This window comes from Protomyctophum parallelum (genome assembly GCF_964188405.1).
Source record: "Protomyctophum parallelum genome assembly, chromosome: 11".
Classification (NCBI taxonomy): domain Eukaryota; kingdom Metazoa; phylum Chordata; class Actinopteri; order Myctophiformes; family Myctophidae; genus Protomyctophum; species Protomyctophum parallelum.
The window spans coordinates 13,690,788-13,718,267 of NC_139707.1; the positions used below are offsets into that span (position 1 = coordinate 13,690,788).

The 27,480-nt window shown below is 41.4% G+C and overlaps 2 protein-coding genes across 2 annotated transcripts; one reads left to right on the plus strand and one right to left on the minus strand.

Annotated features, from left to right (window-relative positions):
• Positions 1-1,368: 1,368 nt before the first annotated feature.
• Positions 1,369-14,395, minus strand: stam2 (signal transducing adaptor molecule (SH3 domain and ITAM motif) 2). The gene is made up of 14 exons (XM_083777099.1): positions 13,994-14,395; positions 12,895-12,979; positions 12,487-12,562; positions 10,935-11,030; positions 10,656-10,802; positions 9,109-9,175; positions 8,661-8,853; positions 7,390-7,484; positions 7,131-7,213; positions 6,724-6,811; positions 6,526-6,580; positions 5,714-5,867; positions 4,365-4,516; positions 1,369-3,875 (listed from the first exon to the last, which is right to left on the minus strand). Exons 1-14 carry the CDS (start codon positions 14,031-14,033, stop codon positions 3,674-3,676), a joined length of 1,533 nt encoding a protein of 510 aa, XP_083633225.1. The 5' UTR covers positions 14,034-14,395; the 3' UTR covers positions 1,369-3,673.
• Positions 14,396-14,803: 408 nt separating this feature from the next.
• hacd2 (3-hydroxyacyl-CoA dehydratase 2) lies at positions 14,804-22,965 on the plus strand. Its single transcript, XM_083777104.1, has 7 exons — positions 14,804-15,011; positions 16,371-16,488; positions 17,215-17,233; positions 19,082-19,170; positions 19,915-20,036; positions 21,333-21,511; positions 22,126-22,965. Exons 1-7 carry the CDS (start codon positions 14,884-14,886, stop codon positions 22,206-22,208), a joined length of 738 nt encoding a protein of 245 aa, XP_083633230.1. The 5' UTR covers positions 14,804-14,883; the 3' UTR covers positions 22,209-22,965.
• The last annotated feature ends 4,515 nt before the right edge of the window (positions 22,966-27,480 follow it).

A 27,480-nucleotide genomic window follows, 5' to 3' on the forward strand; every position in this document is an offset into this window, starting at 1 on the left:
CAAGTGTATTTAGTTTTTTGCTCTACATTAAATTTCATCGCTGAAAATAGTTACAAACTTCTAAGCTCTGCTATTTTCTGCGAAAGTTTTCTCCAGAATACCATGAATATGGATGCGGTTATGTTAACCATAACCACCTGGACTGCCTACCAAGTTTGCAGGATTGGTCCGTTTTGAACAAAATGCCTCAAATCATGAACACAGCATGCAATTATGGTGACAATTTTCATGCACATTCCCACTAGGCTGATAAGAAATGCCACTTACAATTGTTCTTATCAGTCTCATGGTCGCTATAACAGGCCGATTTGTGTTTTTGAGCGGTGCACATGTTCATGTCTCCAATGAACAGCTATGTGTGTGTGTGTGTGTGTGTGTGTGTGTGTGTGTGTGTGTGCGTGACTGTGCGTGTACATCATGTAGGTCTGTATGTCTTTGTCTGTATATGTCTATTTGTCCCTATGTTCGAGTACGACCCTTCGACCTATTGACCCCTGCAGCTGTTTTGAGTAGTCTCACACACACACAAACACACACCACTACATGTCTACATCTCACAGGCAAATATTGTACTGAGTACAATACAGTACAGTAAATAACAATAAAAAGTATAGTTGCACCGCTCAGTTCACACATGCCTTTTATTGCGCCATCAGGAGGCACTTATGTAAAACACATTTTTGATACTGCAAATTTCACAAATCGCTACACATGACCTCTTCATATTCCATCCTGATTAACTACGATTGTTTGCACCTTAGACTGTGCATGCACATTTGTACTACAATGAGGAACAATAATGCCACCCTTTTAACATTCCTCTTGAGTTCATTGATTTGACCTCGAGGGTGAATACCTGCACAAGCTGTGCACCACCAGGAGGCACATTTTTGAGTGGTGCAAACCACTCCTACAACCAGCTTGCAATGTCCTCGTACCTGTTTGTTTGTGTGTCTGTCTGTTTGTTTGTTTGTGTGTGTGTCTGTCTGTCTGTGTGAGCATGAGTATGTGACTTAATAATAGCAGTAGGGGGCGCCAGAAACAGTGAGAGGGGTAGTGACTCTAATGAGAGAGAGTGAGAGAGAGAGAGAGAGAGAGAGAGGGGGGGGGGGGGGGGGGGGAATTGCACCACTCAGTTCACACGTGTGTGATTTTTTTAATAAATACAAACTTCATTAGTTAGCTACACATTGTCCAAACATCACAAACAGGAGACCTGTGCTGCAAGAAGGACTTTTTACTCATATGCATACTCAAGACAATTTTACAAGAATCAGATTTAATGATAAGCATATATTCAGAATGATTGAGTGATCACAAATCTTCTCTTCTTTCCCTAACTAAAAAGAAAAAACTGAACAGAGACCATTTTGAACACAGGATATTTATTTATTTATCATTTCAAAGAATATTAGTTTTATACTGTGTTACAAAAGTTTTGTTTTAATTCTGGGTACAGGACATTTCCCTGTCATATTTTTAAATACACAGCTAGATATACAGCAGCTTCCAGAGACAGAAGTTGTTCCCCAAAGTTCTTTCCCACGTCACGTTTTCATTTCTACAGAAAACAAGGCATCCAGTGGTAAATAAATGTTTACAAAGTTAAGGTGCAATGCTGACACTGACAACCAGATATCTTACATCTAATATACATTGCCTTTTAAATGAGGCAAGAGGAGACAACTACAGTTCTTGGTAGAATCCTATCTTAATCTATCCCACTAGACAGATGGCAAATTCCAAAACCTTTCAGTTATAACCCACAGATTGAAGTTTTTTTATTTAATCTATCGGATCTCTAGCAAATGTCTCTTTGTATCATTCATGAGTTTCTCATTAGAATCACAATTTGATTTGTTTTTTATCCGTTTGCATTTCACTTGGATTTTGAAACAGAATCTTCTTGACAGTAAGAGGGAAAATATGCATTATACATTCTTACAACATGAAAATATTGGGTGCTTATCCCAAGCATTTATAATGTACCAAATAATATACAAATAAATGTACAGGTGATATCATTTACAAGTTTGACAATTAAAAAGGAAGAGCCATGCAACAGAACAATATTTGCACCTGCATAATGAAACTGAAAACATGAAATTAAGTACTTAACTGATCTTCATAGACAACCAGGTTACATTGAATGAAAATGACACCCCATGTATGTCCCATGGAGACAACAAACAAGGTATTTGAATCTAAACACTACAAACTGTTGGACTACAAGTGGCAAGAGTCAGCCAGGCCAGAAAATGCTGTCTCTTACCCCATACAATTTAAACTTTACCTATTATGGCGCCCTAACCTAGGCCTTGAGGAGTAGGATGGAGCGAGCAATTTCCCTTCGATACAAGACCACATGGGAAGGCAGACAGACACACAAAAAGGATTTCTCATGTCTCACACAAGCACCCAAAACATTGAGTTGCAAGGCAGCGAGTTCATGAGAAACTAGTCCCATAATATCCATTCATATAAATGTTACTGAATATACATATTTGAAAATAACTATGTACTTCAGATTAAGATTTGGAACCTCAGACCATATAAAGATCAGCTGTGAGACAGATGCTGGTGTTGCGAATGAAACTACTGTCTACTACCTTCCCAGTCGACCATATTCACACAATGGCCATTTTGCTGTTATGCGCCTTATCCCTATGCCTAAACATATTTATAAAATAGTGAAAATAGCCGATCTACAAGCTCAGAGCTTGACTTATTCCTGTAGGCTCCTAGGTGGAGCATAGGGCCGCAAAGCTCAGAGCTATTTTCAGTATTTTAAAATGTTTTCAAAATAATAAAAAATGCCCAATGAGATTAGGCATAAGGCATGCAAGATAGGGCCCTATGTGTCATAATTCAATGTGACACAAGGGGCAACACAACACAAAATTGCCACTATCTGAATATAGTCAATGTTTCGCACCTTGTCCTGAAGTGAACACCTGTGCCCTGGCTTGGATTGTGTTGGCTTCGTTGGCTATCGCACCAATCAGACACATTAAAATCCACTTGTCTCAATGTCTTAGTTGCGCTTGCTTAGAAGGCTGGCAAACTAAATACCAGGAAAGAGAAATATTACTGGCCCTCCTTCAAATGAACTTCACTTCCACACAGCTAACAAGTTCAAACATGATAAACGTTTAAAAAAATCTGATGGTCATTAAAAACTAAAATCACCCCCTGTTGGAAGCAACATGTTGCCTAAAAGAAAAAAACAATGAACGCCCAACTCTTTAGTATAAGACAACATTCACTCAACGCATGGCCTTCCATCTGTGGTTAGCCAGTGTTTCCTATAGTATACGACAAACCTTTGGTCTGTGTGAAGACCGTTGCACACCTTCATTGCCAGTCAGTAAAGAGGGGAAGAAGGCTGAGGAAAGATCACACTCAAAATGCAGGAAAATAACAATATTACATGTGGACACAACATGGTCTAGGTTTGGATTCCACGGTAGACCTTCGTTACATTCACGCCTCAGATATCTTACTTGCTGTGGTTTGGCCTGATTTGGCCCGTCAGGCACAAAAGATGACCAGTGGGGTGGTCCTAACCCGATTTCCCCACACACAAGGCAGGCTAGATCTTTTTTTGCAAAACCACAACAAATTGAAGGATGTGAATTATGTATTCATCTCAGGTTTGTTGTCAGGCAGAGCTTTACAACAGAGGCTGCTGATAGTAGGCCGCCTGCTGCTGCTGCTGAGGAGGTGCTGGGTGAGAGGGAGCCACCATTGGATAGGAGACAGGAGTCATGTTGGAATTAACACTCTGATAGGCCGACATGTCCATGGCCACACCCATCTGGTGTGGGTAAGCAGGTGTAGCAGCTTGGCTCATGTACTGAGCGTTCATCCCACCACTGTGGAGAAAATTAAGGTTAGGTCCTAATCATGTAACATGTTACATTATTTACAATACATGCTTTTTGCTTAGAGTAAATTAATGTTGAATCAATCCAAAACATTATTTAAGCAGGCAGACACATTAGAAAAATAAGTAGGTCGGGAGTGGCTTATTATCGGTATCAGCCGATAACACACGGGAGTCTGTCCCTGTTACAATGCGCTAAGACCCCTGGCAGATGGATTGCTGAGGTGGAGCGCAACACCTACCATCAGCTCCCAGTACTTCCCGCACCCTGGCCGTGCTACTCATACGCTGAGTTGGCGGTGCCCGGGATCGAACCAATGAACCATGTGGTCCAAAGGCGAGAGCTCTACTGACAGAGCTACCCGGACACAAACATGCGATAACATTTGATTGGAACCAATTTACTGAAACCAGGCTTTACTTTCATTCTGAAAACTGTCCTGCTCACAGATCTTGTAAATTATTGCGAATACTGTACCTCATGTAGGCAGCCTGTGCGTGCGTACTGGGTGGCGCCGACATATTGGGAGGCATTGACTGTAGGGGCCCAGGCTGGTCATTGGGCAGACTGTAGGTCTGGGCTGGAGGGGGCTGGGGCAGGTAAGAACCAGGAGCCTGGCCTGGGTAGCCCTGAGAGCGTCATGGAGAAGGAGGCAAAGATGTCTTGTTTAAGGTTTGCTTGTGCTTCAAAACATTAGAAATAATGACCATTATTGTTACTATAGCGAATACCAAACAAATGGGATTGTTGGAACATTATTTTTTCCAAGCGCAAGAAATGATAGGCTGACCAAAAGACAAACACCTTGGCAGTGAGAACAATGAATGTGTTGGTATGATACTGTCTATTTTGTCTGCACTAGAGGACAGACAAAATAAAGCACTGCTCTAGCCTGATTGCTGAAGTGGATGTTTTGTTTTTCCTTCTTTTCTTCAAAGTCTCCAGGGTGGAGATGGTGACATCAATCACTACTGAGAAAACTGCCCTGCCATCAAAATCCAGACAGCCACAAAATAGTAATAGTAATAGTAATAATAATGGCCCAGGCCGTAGCGTAACGGTCTGGGCACCGGACTGGTGATCCAGTCGCGGTGTGCCGCAGGTTCGACTCCCGGACCCGACACGGCCTTTACCGCATGTCATCCCCCCATCTCTCTCCCGTTTCCTGTCATCCTACTTTCTATCCCTTAAAAAATCAATAAAAGGTGTAAGCCGCAAAAAAATATCTTAAAAAAATATATATATAGTAATAATAATAATAACGGCTATCTAACTGAATGCCACTATCGTTGTTTTCATTTTTTTAAGAGAATGCTCCACCACAATGTGGCATATATGGTCATTCGCAACCTGACTGATTTTATCCTTTGTGTGTCCTTTTCCTGTCTGAAAAGATAATTGAGCATGCAAAGAAAAAGAAAAACAACTGATCAATATACAGGTCAACATATCAATACATAGGTCAGTGGATCAATGGATGGACTTCGGTGTGAGAGTGTGGCGTTCTCACTCTGTGGTGGGGGGTTGTGGTAATTAGCTTGGACCGAAGTGTGATGACATGAGAAAAACGATGTCCAGTTTCTACAGAACTAGAATAGTATACGTTAAGTTCCTATTTATCATCAGTATCACAATGAAAACAAGGTTCTAAATAAACCTTTACATATTTTTTTATATTAATTTTATATTTTAATTAAAAGCCTTTTTATTTGGAATATTCTCACGGCCCAGAGGTTCAAAGTCTCTGCTCTATGTAAAAAATAATAATGTCCCTCTCCAGGACAAAGAACTTATGTGTGTAAGTGTGGTGTTTGCATCTGTCTGACCTGCATGGGTACAGCTGAGGTGGGTGGTGCGTAGTGTGCTTGCGGCTGCATCTTGGAGTAGGCCGAGTAGAACGGAGCCTCATTCATCAGCTTGTTGTACAGCTCCAACGCCTCTAAGACCTTCACGTTCAACTCTGACATCTCAGAGTGCTGCCTGTGATGTCACATATGCACATGGAAAGTGTTATACAAAACAATGGAAAATGAGAAGCCAATTAGATGAACTGCCAAACCTTTCTACATGTAGATAATGTTTTGGCAGTTACATTCTGATAGAAGAGCACAGAGAGACAGTCCACTGTCTAAGCTAACAACAGATAGCCATCCGAAGCTAATATGAGCAGCCTTTCCACTAGATCGAATCAAACACATTTATACAACTGAATAAACGTAGGCTACACATTTTGGCAGTGTCGCTTCCCGACAAATAACAGAGTCTATGTTTTTTGGCGTGGAAACAGTTAAAAGCTTTGGAATTTTATGAAATGGAAGATGGTTCAGTGATACCTCGCAATGCCCTGTGCTTCAGCTCAGTGCCTGGTTACCTGAGCTGAATAGTAAAATAGTATGTTATGGGATTACAGACTATCGTTTTGATTCAAGTTCCGTCTTCAGAGAGTCAAAGATTTTCATGACAACATACATGGAGGCCTTACGTGAGGATATCAGATTCTCCCTGCCTTTAAAACAGTTTTCAAATACAGCTGCCAGACCTAGATGAGTATCACAATTAGTCTGTAGGCTATAATTATGATTCTAATAAGTGTCTTTTTCCTCTCCATGCCATCTTCAAGTGCAACATATTACCTCACCTGTCAATCTCTTCTAGTTTTTCATCAATCATCGGGTTCATCTGCTCGCAGGCACCTGTATAATCAAACACATTTACAGTTGGAGATGGGGTTAGTTTACAAAGAAACCAACAGAACAGTGCTGCTGAGACCTGCCCAAGAGCCAAGGACAGTCAGTGCCAGTGGCACTAGATGTACACCAGCATTAAGAGCTTGTACCTTCCAGTTGGACCAACTCTGTGCTATCAGGAGCTGCATCAGCAGGATCTGCGTTCTGCAGCATTGCTAACGTTCTGTCCATCTTTTCCTGAAGAGGAAGAAAAGAGTGAGCATAGAAAAATCCAGAGCAAACTGCAAAAATGTACATTACTCTCTGATATTAAGCTTTATTTATACAGGTAAAATCCCAGTGAGTTACAAGCTCTCTTTTACGCGGAAACCCCTGTGTGTGTGTGTGTGTGTGTAATTGTAGATGTGTGCAAGTGGGATAATGAAGATAGAACAAAGCAAAAAGACGCAAGGAAATTAAGAGTGAGACACAGACTTAATTATACAGTCTTCAGGATAACTGGCCTGTACTGCTTTATACTGTAATAGCACTGTTCCATCTTGTGCAGATGTTGTACCTCATCAATGAAGACAGGCTCTGGTTCTACTTTGGTTTCTAGGCTGGTCTCCTCAGTAGACACTGTCATTTCAGCATGTGTCACTGTGGACGGAAAGGCTGAATTATTTAACAGCTCTGAAACAAATGTGTCCCAGTTAAGTCTATGGGCAGAAGGAACGTGCAGGACTATCATACCTACACCAACGGGTACTAAACTGACAGTGTATGTGTCAAACGGCGCTTTATTTAATTTTGGGCTATAATATAGGAGATCTTACCAGCCTCTGGTTCAGCATTCAGGTTGGTTGTCACAAAGTTAGAGGGAAAGAGGCCCACTCCTCTGTGGTTCTCTCCTTTCCACCAGTTTGGGTCACTGTGCATGAGTCACAGACACGGTTAGAATTCTCAACAGAAAAAATATAATGGAAAGCTAAAATCTGTTGGTTACATGTCTGGCTTAGCTGGGTGGTATTGCAAAGGACAATGGACAGTGAGCCTGGCATTATTGATAAATAAACCCTGACAATGTGATTAAACCCTGATACGAATTAAGCAGAGTGGTCTAATCACCCCGATGCGAAGGGATTTATGCAAGGGATACTCAATGGGGAGCGGGTCATTATTGAGGAATAAACCCTGGCATGGTGATTGGACCCCAACACGATAGCAGAGGTAGTCTTACCGTCTATAATCAGACTGAAGGGGTTTCATTTCTCATTCTCCATTGATTATCCTACATATTACACGGCTACTAAATTGACCCAAAAATAACAACAAAACGAAGGATTTCATTGCTTACAATAATGAAAGTATTCTATTAATTTATGCCAGGTGCATCCAGTGCAACGCTGTCGCCTCGGAAAACAAGTGTTGATAAAATCGATTTTTTTGTTTTGTTTACTGCATTGTATATTTCTCGCTATAAATGTTTTCAAAAACATTCTCGACAGCCATTTCTTGCTGTAAATGACATTGTGTGTTTGGTTACATATCTGCCATGTTGGATACGGCACAAAATCAAGCAATGCAGATTGATATGGCCAGGTGCTGAGTCTTTGATTAAACAGCTCTTCGGGTGGAGTAGTGGTAAAGTACCTGCCCACCACCAGTCGTGGGTTCAAATCCACTGTGGTGCATCCGGCTTTTTCTAGCTTCTACACCAACACAATTGGCCCGTGTTAGGGGGAGGGTGATAATTGTCACTGCACGTATTCCTACAGGGTGGGTTGGCACCTAGCCTGAGCTAATGTGTTAGGTTTCTGGTCTTCGAGGGGCACGCCCTGATTGGATCTCACCGATCTATCAGTCACCCCCGGCCACTCCTCTCCCCAGTGCAGCGCTACATCACATCATATGAGCGACGCCCACTCGGAAGGGTTGACTCCCACTTCTAGCCCAGAGCGGCCAATACGTTCCTCCAGGCTCTAATTTTTTGCACCGACGAAAATGAAAGATTTTGTTCTATGACTGTGTAAACACCAAATATCTCAAAATAAATAAAATCAGGAATATTAAGTCTGTTTCCGCCATGTTCCATTCTTGCATTTACCTGTCGTCCAAAACCAAAATGAGCTCGCCAGCCTTGAAGGTCAGCTCATTGTCCTCGGCCGCCTCGAAGTCATAGAGTGCCCGCACCTTCCTAGCCTCCTTCCCCCCACCACCGTTGGTGTTGAAAGGGGGGTCAGCGCTCACCACCAGTGGCCGCGTCTCTAGCTTCTGCTCCTGCAAGGAGAGCTCGATGGCTGAGGAGGCCAGAGCAGGAAGAGAAGAGAACGAAGCGACAACAAGGAAAGAAAATAATATGTGATTGAGCGTGTAGGGCATCGAGGGAAAACGAAGAAAAAGAAAGGCAATGAAAGGAAAGAAATAGGACGTCAATCAACATCTACACAAAAAGAACCAGAGAGAATATACATTCATGCAGCAAATATGATATTGATCTTTAGAAAAATGATAGATTGACTGTGCTGTGTTTAGTGATGGAGATCATGCCCTACCTTTGGCAAGGTCATCGTCACCAGAGGCTTTGGCCACAGCAGGAGTGCTGACCTTTGCACTGGACCCCTATGTTCAAGAATAATAATGTGGTTATTCTGTAGGCATGGACATGTGAATGAGAAGCTGCAAGTGCAGTGCTACAGAGATAGATACAGATGAATGTGATGCCACCTGTAGTTCATATGAGGTGCTACAGCTTTAGTGTTAAAATATATACTGGTAAAAATGTCATGTGGATGATACTGGCAACAAAATACAATTTAGTTATCACAACAACCACCTACTTAGTTACCATCTACTTTCACAAGCCAAAAAAAGAGCAATGAGTTCATTATAAATATAATAATGTAATTTATCGGTATCGGCCAATATAACCCTGCAAATAATCGAAGATCGGATATTGCTCATACTTTCAATGTTGTGCATCTCCATTGTTTTGACACACTGTAATGTATGTAGTAACTTAAGGAAAGAAGGTGAACATATAAACAGCAATGGGTTAGCTGGGCAATGACATTCAGATCCGTGCACATGTACTTGTATAGTCAAGATTCAGGGAATTGCACAAAATGCAGTATGTGGGGAGGAAATTACAGAGCTCCACCTTGCCTGGGCTTTTATATTGGCAACACATGACTGTGGGCCTTAGGCACACGTACGCACACGCCTATTTGTTTAATGTGGTCTGTGGGTCGGAACTGTGACCACGGCAAAGCAAACACCATGAAAAGGAAATGTGAAAGATCTGTCACTTCACTTGAGCAAAGGCTGAGAGCTGCTGATAGCAGACACCCTACCAGATTTTTGAGATGTGAAATCAGCACGGAGACCAGGGGCATTCCAACAAACAATTGGAAGGCGTTGTTTGTCACGGCACTAGTGATGGCAACACATACATGTTTCTTCAAGGTGTATGTCAGCAGGGGTGTTGAACTGTGAAAAATAGAGTTCCTCAGGCTCCACATGCAAAACCATCTCCTGGTGAGGGTCCTCACTGGCAGGGTAAAAGCGGTAGGCGCTTCGATCGGAGGAGGCATGTGGTTTCAATACACCCATATATAGAACCTACCAGTCCGACGACCAACCAGTAGGGGTCAGCAGTGACAAAATTACACAACTGGTTGTATGAAAAGGGGGATTTTAAATCTTTACAAAGTGCAAAACTCTGAGATGACTTGCTCAAATTCAAATTTCCCTGAATGCTATCGAATTTTGACAGGTTGATTTTGTTCTCCTCTCCTGGTGATGTCAAATATCTTAACTCATTTAGACAAGTTGTAACCTACAGTATACGTTTGTTATACCTTTCAATCCAGGAGCTACCTCTATGTCTCATTAGTTGTTGCTATACATGTAGCAAGTGCAACATCATTATCTTTTCACAATTTTGAATAAGAATGTGAAGGTTTTCAGAAATTTTAGGTTAGGTTTTAATGGGTTAACTAAAAGGTTTAGCTAAACATAATCCAGATGTGAGGAGGGTGAAATATCATCTTCAAATCAATGGATGTACTCAAAAAAAGTTGAATATTGCGTGTCCTTATACCTGTGAACCTGCTGCGGGGAAGCTGATGCCCTCTTCTTTCAGGGACTTGATGGTAGCGCTGATGAGGCTAAGCTGTGGCTCCTTCTGAAAGTTCTCTGCCCACTCCACCATGAGAGCTTTCAGTTTCTCACACACTTTAGGGTGAGCCTGGAGACAGGATGCAAGTAGAGGTACATTAACATTAGCGTATTTGTTGGTGAAGGTTTAAGAGACGGGCAACCGCATGCTAGAGATTTAAAGAAAGATTTACTGTAATTCTTATATGCATTAATTTCATACCCTGCTCAGCACGTTCCGTACTTCACTGGAAAACTCTCTCGAGCAGATTTCTAAGTGGAATATTTTGCCACTGTTTGAGACACAGGCTCCCAGCAACTAGAAAAGATAAAAGTGTTAAGATTTACATGACATGATGGGAGGAAAAAAGAAGGGAAAAAAAGATAGGACAGACTTCTTGATCTACTGTACTGCGTTACAATAGATGTGTACTTAAGGTATTTTTAATGCATTTTAAAAAATAAAATCTGTAATAGAGGAAAGAGGCAAGGGTTAAGAATGAAAGAAGATTCTGACAATAGGGCTGTTATGGTCTGAATGAGAGAGGGGGTATGACAGTAAAGTAGGCCATGTGACAACATACTCATGGTGACTCAGAGTTATCCTAGGTTATTTTTCAACTAGCTATCGCAGTTTTAGATGGAACAGTTTCTGCCTTGGTTTGACAAGGAATGTCTCTGGAACTACTGAAATGTGACCTTTCTTTGCTGGATGACAACTCAGCTGCATACATTGACATTCAGTCCTTTACACTACAGTCAAATTAAAAAAAGAAAAGGTGAAGAAAATAAATCATTCCCCCAGTGTTTGTAATTGATGGGTGTAATACAAATGTAAAGCTAACCACTAAATGCCAATGTGACTTCATAGTTGGAGTTTGTTGCTTTTTGTGTGTTGATATTGATAACGATCGATGTTAAGTGTTATCTAAAATAAATTAAATTAGAGGAAAATTTAAATGACAACAACAGTATTTCAACATTTAGGTTTTCCTTTCCAAGTTAAAATAAGACAGGGTTTAATAAATGGTGTAGCTTTTCATTGCAGCCTGTAGCTATATAGACAGTAGGTTTAGGTTATAGGCGTGAAGTTTGTGAATGAAGCATCAATGTTATATAAATGTACCAAATGTGAGCTGTGACATGTTTCAACTGGCTGTTTCAACTTTCAACGTTAGATTTTATCTGAGGTAACAGATAAAGAACAGTTTACATTGTCTGTAAACTAGATCCGCAGATCCGGATCTTCAGATAGTAAATTCTACAGGAAGTTGACTTTTCTTTTTATAAAAAATATCCATGTTGGATTTTGTAACGTTGCATGTTCTATAGAACTCAGTGGACTCTCCAACACTGCCCTGTGAAACTATACTTAGTATGACTGGCTGCTGTAGCACCTGAAACTATCCATAAACCCTAGGCAGACATCTTTGGTTTAGTTCTGATACCAACCAACAGTCAATTATCTTTCCTCCCAACCGGTATTATGAAAGTATTACAACACAAACACTACTGTGGTCCAGTTTGTTATGATAAACTTTAATAAAAACATTTCTAACATTAACGTTTCTATTCCACCATGGCGGCGGGAGGGGTGGGGACGACGACTGCAGAGAGCACATGTCCCTTAGCATTATTTGCAGTGTGCAAGCAAGAATCAAAGGAATAGCCTCACCTCAAAGCCAATTTAGTACCGGGCCTATACAGTATGTGATTTTTGATTCCCATCCCCGTTCATAACACCATAAAAAGAATACAAGAAATACAAAACTCACAGTGAGGGCCTGCATGGCTACGTGAGGCACCTTGTGGTTGACTCTCTTCATAGTGGATCTGAGGCAATCCTTTGCTCTGTATGATTGATAACAAAACATTAGCAGCCACAAATCACTACACAATTGTATATTCCTCATCAAAAAACACTGCTGCTCTGCAATATATGTAATATAAATGTAAAATGTATTCCTACAGTTCAGACAGTAAACTCTGAAAAGGATTTCAACAACAAGCTGTTAAATATGACAAGTGCCATCTCAACACTGCAACTCTATTTTGGTAGGTCATTGCCAAATACCAAATTACACCACAAATAAAACCTTACGCTTCAATAAGCGTAAGGTTTTATTTGTGGTGTGAATACCAGCGCTGTTAATATGTTAACATACAACCTTCTTCCAGCTTACCCATTTGGTGTTGTTCCAACTTTATCACAGATGTCCATAATGACAGCCCAGTCATCTTTTGTGTTGGTTTCGTTGGTTGCTTTCTCTGGAATTGTTTAGATGGGGATACATTACACACAGTATGGTTGGTACAATAAGAAAACGTTTTCATGGCTACATGTCTTTCGAACAGACCAGTGTTTTTCAAGAGTATAATAACATAACATCTTTGCCTAATTTATTTTACCATGAATCAAAGCCTTTGGTGGACTGCTTGTTTACTTATCATTCTAGGAGGGTGAACTAACAAGACTCAAGATAAGATTATCGCTTTAAGAGGTTGGAAAAAAACATTTTTGGGACTTGTTCAGCTTGTTTCAACTAAGGGAGCTGGATCATACAACTGCTATTATTGTTCAATAACACATCTCTAAGAAGCCAGCTGAAATGTATTATAAACTGCAGGCAGTCAGACTTTATGTTATCATCCTAATGTAGCATTCAGAGCCAGCACGCAATGTCTGCTTTTATCTCTTACCAAAACCTGCCCTGACACAAAGACCTCATGCTCTTCCAGAGAGTGATATAAGAACAGACATTTGCATCATGTCAATGATGTCATCATATGGAAATCAATACGTAACCCGAGCCAAGCACCTGGACAGCCTCAGTGGCCCAGAAACAAAGCCAAATGTCCTGCCGATGTATATCTGAACTTAATTATTTAGAAATCACCCTTAAAGCGAATCAACACCGAAATAATTTATGTAAGCAGCGGATGGTTAAGATCAATGTTTGGGCTAGTTAAGATCTAGCCATGGTTCACATGACGCTCGTACTATGACAGTCATGTTTCAGATCTAGAACTGTTCATTTAGCTATAGTTGACAGGCTAAAAGTTAGAAAACGTTAGCTGATGACATATTTAAAAGGGAGCTGTTGGTCGTTTTGACAAGCAGTAATTTATAAAGGGATACCAGAGTGATACCGTGACAGTCAGCATAGCCACCACAGTTGTTTGTGTTGTCCAAAAACACCAGTGCTGCTGCTAGCAATCAAAGCTAAGCTATCTCAAAAGCTAAGGGGCTAACGTTATAAAAACGCAGAGGTGTTCACTTACCAACATCTTGGTCAAATGGATTCTGGGCAAATAAAGGCATATTTGCGGTTTTAAAAACAGTTGGAGGCTTTAAATACAAAAAAAAACGTCAATGATTATCGTCAATACTGTAATGTTGTTATGAATATCTCTTCCTTGTCCATCAAACTCTACCAGTTGCTCTTCCGGAAACTAGACTAGAAGAAAACCAAAACAAGGGTCAGACAGCGACGTCACTGACAATCGGACGTGTGTAGTTTTGACAAGGATATAGTGACTTCACTAAAAAATAGAAGTGTGTTTCTACTTTCGATCAGAGGGTTTCGATTTTTTTAATGTTGAAAAAAAATATATATATATATAATATATTCTTTCTGTTTGTTTTTGGCGAGGGTCGTGCAAGTCATACACCATCAGTGACGAACCATTTCTATCTGTATTCGTTGGTATTGCTTCCAATAATGCCTGAGCACCCTATTGCATACAAGTATACAGTAGGCTAATGCAAGACTGACATCTAGTGGAATAGGGGGGAAATTGTGACACTGGGCTGGTTGGTTACGATGAAATTAAATGCTTTGTTTCTCCATTAATCGACACAATTTAAATGTGACTTCAATGTGCTATAAAAATGCATAATAATCACCGACGCGGCGACGCAGTACTGTCGACTCACTGACGTGTGTAGATTAGAAGAAGGAGGCTACTACAGCTCCAAAGTGATCCGTTCAGTTGTTGCATGCTGTGAGCTAGCTGTGGCAGGAGGCGGCGCTCGTCGCGGAGACGGTCCCATATCGTGCTGCAAGGCCTCTTTGAGCCTGTCATTTCCTGATTCGGCGCACTCGTCGTCTTCAGCCAGCCAGCCAGGACGGCCAGGAGGACCAACAGCTCAGGGTTGCAGTCATCGAGTCATGTCAGCACCTGCTATGGGGACCAGCAAAACAGCCGCCCACAGTGATGTGCCCCCGAAGAAAAAGAGGGGACCAGGTGCTCTGGCAACGGCCTATCTGGTTATTTATAACGTCGTTATGACAGCTGGGTATGTAGACCAGTGTGCGCTCCTGGTATGTGTGCTGCGCGAGTGGAGTGTGCCTGAATGAACGATCAAGACTCATGGGATGATGGGACCTCCTGTCACATTCAACAGCTAGCATTCTTGAAGGATTTCTATAATTTCTTGATCTTGTTTTACGTCATGTCGTGTTTGTGTAAGCGTCTCTGAAGTTGCATACCTATATTATGCAGAATAACAACGTTGTAACGACAGAACTGTCATTGTTTTTGGGCCTTTTCGGCTCCACCTCCACCAGACAGTGTGCAGTTGTCAAATACTTGAGTGCAAATAGGTCCATTGTCATGGCTGGCTGACGGAGGGGGCTATAGAACTGTGTCTACTCTACACACCACATTTTTCTTACTTGCATTTAAATAGCAAGTCTGTCATTATGTGTCAATTGTCATAAGATTGTGAGCACGCATTATACACTGACAGGCTGCCAGTGTATAATACGATGCTGTCAGTGATCATCGTGAGGGGGGGGGGGGGGGGGTGGAAGTCAGGTCACCATGGCCAAGGGTGAACCTAAGATTTAGACTCTTAGGCTAGCCAAGGGTATGTTTTGCAAGATTTACACTACATTTCTCAATTCCAAATTGGCTTGTACCTTGGAATGAGAGGTATGTCTTTTGCCCTGATAGGCTACATAACGTAGCTTATTGCACAATTGAATAGTAGGCGTTGTTTTGGCACCAACGAGATAGCTCGAACCAGTTAGGTCACATTATTGTATCCTCTCTGGCCACAGTAGCTTCTCTGTATTGAGCACAATGATGCATACAAAGTATATGCTACTTTCAATTGCTAATCATTGTTCAGACAGTGGCTGTATTTTAAGAATTAAATGGCGAGGCAGATCCTGCATGTTCTCAATAGTCATGCTAGTTAGAAAGTTCTGATATCACCTTGTTGTGACAGCCTGACAAGGCAACATGAACATTTTTGCCTGTCAGGTAAGCTACACCTTAAGCTACACCATGTAGCTTACTCTTGTTTTAAGATTTCTGACTGATGATGTGGTTTAAATGCAAGGGGTGGTTTAAATGTGTAATAAAAAAAAGTAACATTGCTGTATGAAAAATATCCCTACTATCAGAAGTCATCAGAAGACATGTAAGACAAAACAACTGATGGGGTATATTCGTTTTGCAGTAGCAGGACGTTTAGATAGACTGTCACTGGAATTCAAGGTCCTGGGTCTGACCATAGCTCTGACTATGGGTAAATACAGTAAACTTTGTCTTGCCAAATTACCAAATGGAACATTTTGTGCCAGTGGTGAACGCTCTTTTCTTTTTCTTGTAAATAACATCTGTATTCTGTATGTTATTTTTCTGGTAGGTGGCTGGTGATAGCTGTGGGTCTGGTCAGGGCATACCTAGCCAGAGGCAGCTACCATGGCCTCTATTACTCCATAGAGAAGCCACTGAAGTTCTTTCAGACTGGGGCCTTGTTGGAGGTGAGTTACGGACAGCATCTGTCGTCTCTGTACACATGTACTATCACATGGATTAAAGTTCTCAGTCGCCATGACCATGACTGATTTCAGTCATTCAGATTCCATAAAATCCAAGCATGTTTTCTATGAAAGCATGTTGCACAGCGAAAATAGCAGATCTACATGCTTGTAGGTTGGCTATTTTCAGTTATTAGTTATTTTAAGATTAAGTCAAGAGTATTTGAAGTGATCAAACTAGCAATAGAGTACATGTTTGAAGTGTCTTCTATATGAATGGTCCAGAAATGTCACTAAAGCAAAGGTTAATGATGCCTCAAATCTGTGATTTGAAAAGTCCCACATTCCCAGAGTGAAATATACATATATCTCCATGGTTCCATCCACTGTGTTGAAGTGTGCAGTCTAAAGAAGCATTTTTCAATCTTTATGTGACCACTGACCAGGGCAAACCAATGGGCAAGTCAAAAGGTCTAGGCACACCTGTATTCATGGGCGAAAATAGCTGATCCCACAAGCTCACAAAGCAACACTGATGCACTAATAAGTTAGCCAGTAGCCACTGGAGCATATATTGTATAATACAAGAAATAAATCCCTACAATGAAGTCAGCCAAATAATATATTTATTGTTTATTGTAAATTCAGTGTGACTACCTTGGAACTACTTAGGCTTTATGTCGGTTTGTCTCCCAGTTGCATGCTTATAGTTTTCTTTTTCCTTCACAGATATTGCACTGCGCTGTTGGTGAGTCTCCCTCAACCCTCCCTCCTTTGCTCAAAAATAGCAAATCTAAATGACAAGCTTGTAGAGTTTTTGGTGAGCGACACGTCACGACAAGTCACAAAATATAAATCAGGCTTTAGCGAACAACGAACATGATGTATTCTTCAGACTCTACCTCACCCCCTAGCACTCGTTCGTTCCCTACTGTATATCACTTATTGTTTGATCGATGCTAATAGGACTGTACAATTAATTAATAATTGTATTAAGCATCTGTGCGTTATATCTCCCTCTCTCTACAAGCTTAGGCTACGGCACCCCTCCCTCTCCCCTCCGCTGGTTAATGTTTATACTTAGTCGTACGGCGGTATCACACACAAAAGATCTACAAGCTTGCGACTCATTGTGAGCTTGTAGATAGGCTATTTTCATCATACGACACTCATCATCGCTTAAAATGTACGAAGCTGCGCCGTCTGCCAACCGATGTCGCAAAACATTAACAAGTGAGAATTAAGATCAGTTTTATTCAAATACATTCTGCGGGTGTAATTAATTGATTGAATCTATTTTGCTTCTAGGAGATGTACCACAGTAAAAAATAAACACTTATCCTATTATAATTTAGTTGTCTTCATATTTTTCTATATTTTTCCTAATTGAATGGTTACTACTACTGGTTAGTGGCTCCTCCTGCAAATGTAGCCAATCAGAAGGGAATCTGAAAAAGCTGATGCCTACATCCTGATCACGTGACCACAGATGATATCATGTCTACCGATTTGTGTGAGTTTTGGATTAAATCTGTAAGAGTAGTAGCAGTAGTATGTTGCGTGGCAAAAAAAGCTAAATGGTGTCAAAGTTGCGTCATGACTCATGATCAAAGGAATCTAATTTCCCTACGGTTCAAAACCCTATGGTTTATAGACCAAAAGGTCCTGTTTTAGTGCCACCATGAGGCCAATTTGAACAACTTATGGCATAGGTTCTTCCTTAGCCTACTCGTGGACATGAGCATGCAAAGTTTCACGCCGTTCAGGTTCAATGGTGCCGGAGCTGTTATGGACAGACAGATAAACAGACTCACAGGAGTGAAAAGACGCTAATGTGATGTTTACCTGGTATACTAATTGCGTTAGTAAGGCACTAAGGCCTGTACACTCTACATTTAAGGTGGTTGCACACTGGACGCGTTTTTCGGAAAACTGATGGAAAAACGCACTCTGTGTGCAGGGACCTTTATCCTGTCGTTCGTGACGATATTGCGGCCAGAGAGTAGAGTAGCATAGAGTAGACCAACATGGGTTAGATGATAGATCTATCAGAGAGATATGAGTCAATATGTTGGCCGAGACAGTGTTAATGTGATAAGAGGCTGATCCTCTGTGTACTGTTGGCGCAATGGGTTCACAGTCCATTCCCTTCATTATCAGGGATTTGAAGCTAAAGCTAGCTGACCTTTCCTCTGAAGAAAACAGGCTCTCTCAGCCTCTCTGTCTTTCTCTCCCAGCAGACTCTGTGTATCTCACACAGATCATGCACACTCTTGCTCTGATACCATGTCTGATACACTTGCATGTGCACAAACACTCCTCAGAGCTACCCTCTACTGGCCAGGCTACTATACCAGTATTTAATCAAAGCAATATTGTGGGGGTTCATTGATCAAACAATTTTGTTAGATAAACTACTGTCCAGTTCTTTAGCAAGCACAATTACCTGTGTAGTATTAAAGTGGACAATACCATTCTCTAGTAACCTGTCCTTGGAATGTGTACAGTATTAATTGTTCCGTCCATTCATTTTGAAGTAAAAGTGTATGAGTTGCCTCCTGCTCTTCCTAGTCTGAATGTTGTTGCTGTGTTGTAGGAATCGTGCCGTCCTCTGTGGTGTTGACTGGCTTCCAGGTCTTGTCACGGGTCTTCCTCACCTGGGCTGTGACACATAGTGTCAGAGAGGTAAGGCTGTTTTCCCCCTAAGTTCAATACACACACACACACACACACACACATTGTGTCTTCTGTTTCTGACACTTTCCAAGGTATTTCTACCGGTAGTTGTTTTTGCTGTTTTACTGAATGACAAAATACTGTTAGCTAGCTATCTGTGGTACACAGTTTCAAAATGATTACATGTTGTATTATTTGCCCTGTTTATAGACTGAAGAGAAGTGGAAGTGAAGTACTGTAAGATAGCCTTGCTCAGCCACTGAAACGTTGCAGGAGTGTATGCTTAAAGCATTACTGAGGATATAAAATGCATTTTTAAATGCATGTCAAGTGCATTTTTGGTTTTAAATTGTGTGTTTTTATATGGGAAAAGTGTGTGTGTGTGTGTGTGTGTGTGTGTGTGTGTGTGTGTGTGTGCGCCCATGTGTTTGCCTGTTTATACAGTAACTGTGTTAGTGTTTGCATTTATATTGTTGTTGAGTGTGTACAGTGTATGTGCCAGTCGACACTGACATTTGCATCACAATTAACTTCATGTCTTGCACCCTTGAGACATGTGTCCTTGCCTTGGTGTGTTCATGGCGCTTAGTCTGACACTGACCTTGCACTTTGTGAGTTGCTTTGGATAAGAACGCCTGCTAAATACCTTAATTGTTATAAACTTGATCTTTGATGAGCTGCTGTATAATGTAATGTGAGCTCATTCTTCTGTCTGTGCTCTCTCTCCACTGCCATGTGCATGTCTGTCTCCAGGTGCAGAGTGAGGACAGCGTGCTGCTGTTTGTAACAGCCTGGACCGTCACAGAGATTATCCGCTACTCCTTCTACACATTCAGTCTGCTCAACCATCTGCCCTACCTCATTAAATGGGCCAGGTAGGGAAGCCACTGAGATGGTGTTTTATCAGTTTTGTTCTTATCAGCAACAGACACATGTTTCAGATTGACATTGAAATCCATGATATACTGTAATGTTGAAAAGTATAGTTCCATCTATGGTGCTATTTCAACAATATCTGTCACTTTTGTTCCATAGATTGGACAACTGCTGACAGCAAACAAGCTTTCCAACATGAATGTCTTGTATGTCAATAATGTATTAAATCTACATGCTCAATAACCAACACAACCTTAATTGCACAGAACGGAGATCTCTGTCTTTTGAAGCCTACTAGATTAGTCAAAAGACAGAGAATGAATTTCTTGATATCAGCGAGCGATACACTACACTACACTACAGTATGGAGCGCCTGCTGTACAACGTTCGACATCATTTCCCGTTTGTTGCGTCATCAAAAGTGTTCCCCCTCCATTATAGCGGACGGGAGGAAAAATCTTCTTTCTAACGCTAATATATCTGAATCTAAACTGATCTCAATATCTTTTTTTTTTAAAGATATTGTTTTTGCGGCTTACGCCTTTTATTGATTTTTGAAGGGACAGACAGTAGGCTGACAGGAAACGGGAGAGAGATGGGGGGATGACATGCAGTAAAGGCCGTGTCGGGTCCGGGAGTCGAACCCGCGGCACACTGCGACTGGATTACCAGTCCGGTGCCCAGACCGTTACGCTACGGCCTGGGCCTGATCTCAATATCTAACCAAAATCTGTTTCTAACCCATCACTGTCCCGCCACTAGTCGCGGTAGAAGAAATCATGCCTCGGGTGGTCGGCGGGCCTCCTGCAAATGTTTCGGTTAGATGCTACGCACAAACACGATGGAGTCCTGTGTCACCTTGAAATGGGCTCTGAAGCTGTAAATAGCTGGGCACACTGATTTACTGGTTCCAATTGATGCCTCTCCCCATAAGCAAGAGGCCTGCTTTGTTGCTAGGTAACAGAATACTAATGCTTCAACATGTCTCCTTGACTTTCACTTAGCTTTCTGCTCTCTGAGACATATATACGATGGGTAGATCAAAGGTGTTTGATTGAAAACTTTATTAAGTTTGTTATCACATTCCTTTATGACTTTTGGTAGGGCGTTCCATATTTTGATTGGATAGGAGAGAAATTAATTTAGCAATAACATTTATGGAACTCCCTCTGGTGTTGTGAATTGTGATTGTGGACGGCGTTGACGTTTAGGAAGTTGTTAACTCCTATTGCATTGCCTATATCCATGAAATGGAAGTAATATAATTATACTTGAATCTCTCCTCTATGCTACAGGTATACCTTTTTCTTTATGCTGTATCCTATGGGGGTGACAGGGGAGCTGCTGACTATCTACGCAGCACTGCCATATGTGCAGAAGACGGGGCTGTACTCGGTCACTCTCCCCAATAAGTACAACTTCTCCTTTGACTACCACACGTTCCTCGTCCTCGCCATGGTTTCGTACATTCCACGTAAGTGGCTCAACAGATTCAGCCATTCAGTATTTTATGCTTCCCTTCCCGGCAAACTGTCAATCACCACACTTTGTTTCTTGAAAAACTGTAATCCCGTTATGGGGAAAGAGGGATAGTTACCCTAGACTTCACACACAAAACTGAAAACAGTCGTGAAGAGTCATCTTTATAGACTCCACATGCTAGAGACGTTTTAACACATTGCAGAGACCTGGGTCATTATTTACAACAACATTGCTTGCGCTCCAATGTACACAACTGGCATCGCTGCTGTGTCGGAAGCCGGCAGAGGATTGTATCCTTTTTGCTGCATTAGCGTCTACTGGTTTGTTGGAGTGCTTGTTCAGGCAGGAGGGGAAATGGGGAAGATGAACATTCCACTTGCCAGTGAACCTTCTCATTGTCGGTGCAAAGAAGCAGCTAATAACTCCATATTTATCAGAAATGCATACGGCAGTCATGTCAACTGTGGGGGATTGGTAGTGACAGGGACAACACTACACATGGGGAATTTGCAATAATTAAATTGGGAGAAAATGGGACACACACACACACACACACACACACACACACACAAATTGAACAACCATTTTTGTGGTCTTTTGCTCCAGTGTTTCCCCAGCTTTACTTCCACATGGTGCGACAGAGGAAGAAAGTGCTGGGCCATGTGGAGGACTACAGCAAGGTGGAGTAAGCCGGACCAGGTGGCCACATCTGATCTAGCGGAGTGAAAACAAAACAAAACCAAAAGGAAAAAAATACCCAACAATGTCAAAACGAGTTAACAGCGGACAGAAGAGAACTTCTCCGAAGACAAACGCATACCTGCCTGGCCAACAAAATCATGTTTGCTTGTTCAAATACAGGGCCCAGAGTTACCCTGGCAGTATTTTTGTTTTGGGTTTTTCTTTTTGGAAGTTGATCTGGTTTTTGGATTGTTTCCTGGGTTATATTGATTGCTCATGTACTGCACAATATAAATGGACTGGTATTTTCTTTTTGTTTGTCTCTATGAACAAATTGCAGTTATCTTTAACTCTCTAATCTCACAACTGTAAAGAAACGGTACAGTATTGTAAAAGGGATACGGCCACACTGCCTCTTTGGTTTGAGCAGTGAGCAGAGCCAGGTCACAATGCTGGTCAGACAATGTATGAATGAATGCACTGATACAATCAATAGCTTGTTCTCAAATTACATTGTAAAAGAGAACAAAATAGATCTCTCACCCCCCATAACCTTTTATGTTATTTAATGGTAAGTAGCATTAAGTAATTTTTTACGACATAAAAAGAGCTAGATTATGCTGGCACTAGTGAGTAGCAGTTGGGCCTATATTAGTACAAACAGTGGTCGAAAGCCTGTTAAGTTATTTTTGAGACATTTATTTGTTGTTTGCAGAGGCTTGATTACATTCCCTGTTTAGGTAAATAAAGCTTTTTCATTCTGTGTTTGCATGGTTTTCTTTATATTTTTTGTGTACTAAAGAGTTAGCTGCTGTAGTCGGGTGTTTTGGAAATTTGATTTCAGACATTTGTGTTTCTTGTGATCTAGCATTTATTACAGAATGTGGATCGTCTTTTGACCAATTTAGTTTTGCACTTGATTGTGGTTTGGTTCTATTTTATCATTTGTTCATTTGATGACTGGTTTGAAATCATATACATCTACATGTATGTCCTTTGAGAAGCTGGAGTTGAATTGAGCTTTGATTAATGCTTGTGACTGCTGGTCAAACAAACTTTTGACATCAGTCAAGCCTTTACAAAAAAGAAAATCTGAGTTTTGTATTAGCTCTTGGAAAGCGATATTTGTCTTTGTGGAATATTTTATATTTTTTGCACCCATAATTCATACAAACAAAAGTTGAAGCTTTTTCTTCAGATAAACGTTACTTGAGAGTGGCATAACGTACAGATGGTTAACCTTGACACTAGAATGATGTGGGTTAGTGAGCTTGTAGTCATACTTAATCAGTGAATCAAAATGTAATCTACAGACAGAGAGAGAGAGAGGTGACTTGGAATTATAAATAAATTGTTACCCCGTCACCTCAATAGCCCAGATGATCCAGGACCATATGTCGTTTTCTTGTTGATACGACTCCATTGATACAGTTTATCTTTATCCAGTAACCCGATGTCAGTACCATTGGATTGCCTTGGTTTACATTAGCCAAATGGATGTTTTAGCTGTGAAAACAGTACCTTAAACTTGGTGTTGCATTGCTCTTCTTCAAGGTGATGGTTGGTTTTAAGCCTGCATCATCATACCTGCTCTATTCGGATTAATTCACAGATGAAGACATTGTTTAAGCATGATTGGAATAGTTGGAAATGTCTCACATTGACAGGAGTGCAGCTCAATGTACAGTTTTGCATGAAAGAGGAAATAATCCAGTTGCCTAGCCCTAGATTAACTTGATGATTGATGATCCTTTATAACCCAAAAGCATGGCACATAACTGGTTCTACTGAGCAAAGTTCAGCTTTTTGATACAAATGTTTTGCATGGGACCAACAGACTTTGTGCAACTAATTAAAGTTATGTAGTATATATTTACAATAAACTTATGATGAATCAACAAATTGGTCTATACTAGTCTGTTACTTGTAATTAAGGCCTTCATAGTCCTGGATATGGGGGCAGATGATAATATTGGCGAGTAGAAAAAACAGATTGTATTACCAACAAACATTACTTTAGGTTCAGTAGCAGGGAAAAGACATCAGCATGATTTTGGACTACCTTTTATTTCCAGTGATTACAGAACTGCTTATTTCTCAGATATAAACCTGTGGTAGTTACCACACAGGCACCCATAAGAGCAGATGATTCAACCTCTGTTGTTTGTGTATGCATCTGTGAGCATAATATGCATGATTCCATTTCAATTTCTCATCTCAATGTGATCCATGTTTTGTAATGAGATGCAGGTACCAAAGGTGATTGAGTTACCATTACCAACAGAGATATTTAAATATCCCAGTTCATCATTCAGCTTATTTCTCACTATAGTCTTGACCTGACTATAAACCTGTCTCAACCCAAATGATGATGGAGATCCACTGTTTCAGCCTTTCTGATACAGTACTTGTACTTCTGTAGTGAATCTTGAGCGGTGCTGGACCTATATCAATGTGTTGCATGACCACTTGGGGGCAGCAGTGGATCAGTGGCTCAGGAGAGCGACTGGACATTTTCCTGGTTGATCCAATTAAAGGACAAGATAACCATGTCACTTATTGGTCCCCGCAATTCCATTTGGCAGATTCGTCACACTAGCCTGAAGTGGGATGGAATGCATTGAAGTCAATGTGTCCGTCCATCAGGTTCTGAAAGTTTCCTACACTCGTTTCTGATGCTGCATACAAAGGCCTTTTAAAGGGTATGGGGGTGCTAACTGCTTGGTAATATGGGGGTGGCTTTTACAGAATCAAGAAAGTTCTACTTCGAAGATGGGGACGCTTTGGGCGCAGGGGTGTGTGTTCTCTCCTCTGCGTCATCAGCGGGCATAACCTAGGTGGGGTTGGCACAAGCCAAGGGCCTTTATGTGTGGAGTTTGCATGTTCTCCCAGTGTCGCCTAGGGTAGGTACCCTCACAAACACATGCAGTAATCCTGGTCTCTACAGCCTCCCCCTGGTCAGCCAGGGAACCTGATGGAGGGGAAAAGAACTGGTTTGAATACGTTATTCAACGCTACTGGGGAAACTCCCTGAGAGGTGATAAGAAGCGTCCTGCTCACTCCTCATGCAGCATGAGCTCAGTTCTGGGCTCTCCTCATGTTGGCAGAGGGAGGGTTACAGTTAGGGCAATTGGCCGCAGGTGAAAAATGGCCAAATGGGTTACAGTTCTGTGAGTTTATTTTTATTTGTTTTGATGATGAGGAGTATGGGGGTTGGGCAAGAGTGTGTGGAGTGGTGGGGCAGGGGTTCTCAATCTTTTTTTGGCTGGGGACCCGCAGAAATGCTTTGGCCATGTCTCGCGACCCCCTCCACACCTCCAATGTTCATATGGGGGGTGAGTGGTGTGGCCCACACCACTCACTCATCTAATGTGGGACCATGTCAAGGGGGTTCTTTGGGCGACTGTGGCTCAAGAGGTAGAGCAGGTCATCCAATGATCCATGGGTCGGCGGTTCGAATCCCGGCTCCTCCTGGCTACATGTCGAAGTGTCCTTGGGCAAGACACTGAACCCCAAATTGCTCCCGATGTGCTGGTTGGTACCTTGCATGGCTTCCGCCGCAATCGGTGTATGAATGTGTGTGTGAATGGGTGAATGTAATGCACAATCTATGTAAAGCGCCTTGGATAAAGGCACTATATAAATGCACCATTTACCATTTACCATGGAAATGTTTAGCAACCACTGACTTTTCACTGAGAAAGGTTTGTGAAAAAGGTTTGTGCAATGGCAAAATTCTTTGTTGCAAAGGAGATTGTCGCTATGTGATTGGCCAACAATAGCTTTATGCTTATCTTTTATTTACACACAGTGTTAGCCATGACATGCAAAAGCACACACTACCGTTGAACGCAAGTTATCAATGATATTCCACTGTGACTGTCAAGCTGTGAACTGTGTCAACATCTTTATGGATTGTTTTGAATTGCCTGGCTGTTGATACATGTTTATGACTGTGGGGAAGCATGCAGCCAAAGCAGTAATCCCTCCTATAAACTGAACGCATGTAGAAAACTAATAAACTATATTGCAATTATTTCTTAATTATGCTATCCAGTGGCTATCCTAGAGAAGAAGAAGAAGAAGAAGAAGAAAGAAAAACATTAAAATGCAGGGTCCAACATGTATTTTTAAATGAATTAACATAAAGTTGAAGCACATAGACTCCTGGCCTTGCTCTGAGTCTGGACTTTATGAATTGACACATGCTGTGGGTATCTGCCTGTAATTTGCCTTTCTGTATCGTGGTTTTATGAAACAGATGTATGTTTTGTAGTTTCTCTAACTACCGTACTCGCCTGTCTTGTGTGGCCTCACCAGCCTTGTCCTGTGTTTCACCCGCCATTTCTGTACCCTACTACCCTATCCCAGTGGTTACCAAACATTTTCATATCAAGAAGCCCCCAAATTTATATACATGACCGAAGAAAGTTTTTGTGTTAAACATTTTCACAATTATTGAAAATCTTTCATAATTCTTCTACATTGATTGATTGATTGATGAATTTATTAACAGATAGTAGAATTACAGTACATTTCAAGCACAACTCAAAACAAAACTGTTAACTGTGGACGACACCATAAAGCATTACACTTGTTTACAATAGGGCCCACCATGTCCAATTCATCATAACAATTAAAGAGGTACAAATATACTCTATACAGCAAAAAAAACAACAGGAAATCATCATAGGGGAGGTAAAAAAAGGAAAGAAACAAACAGTACAGTGAGGGGGAAAAGGGGGTAGGGGGATTCAGGTTTTACGGGGGCCAGTTTCGAGTCCGAAGGTGCCCTTTGAGAGCGGTTTTGACTGTTGACTGTTGGTAGGACGTTCCACATTTTGGTGGCATAGGCGTGAAAATAATTTAGTCCCTTGTTTGTGCCGAATCTGGGTTGCACATGGTCAGTGTTAGCCAGGTAGGCTACATGGGTGTCTTGGTGCTGTATCGAATCTTGTGGACCAGACCCATTGCAAGATACATGTCTCACATCTCACAAGCTCAAACCACAGCGCGCTTCTAGTTGGCTGCCACGTTTTCTCACCACAGAGCAGCAGCAAAAAGTTGAAAGTTTCTCAACTTTTGCTGGCTCCACCTCCTTGCTGCAGCAGCGAAAGTTGTTCCGTGCGACTTTTGCGTTGCCAAAATGGTAAATCCCTTTGCAAGTTGGTTATTTTGTACAGAGGGGTCTGAACTCTGAAGCCTACTGTACATAGACCTTTAAATGTATTGACTCTTCACTGCATAGAATCAGAATCAGCTTTTTTGTTACATCAAGGT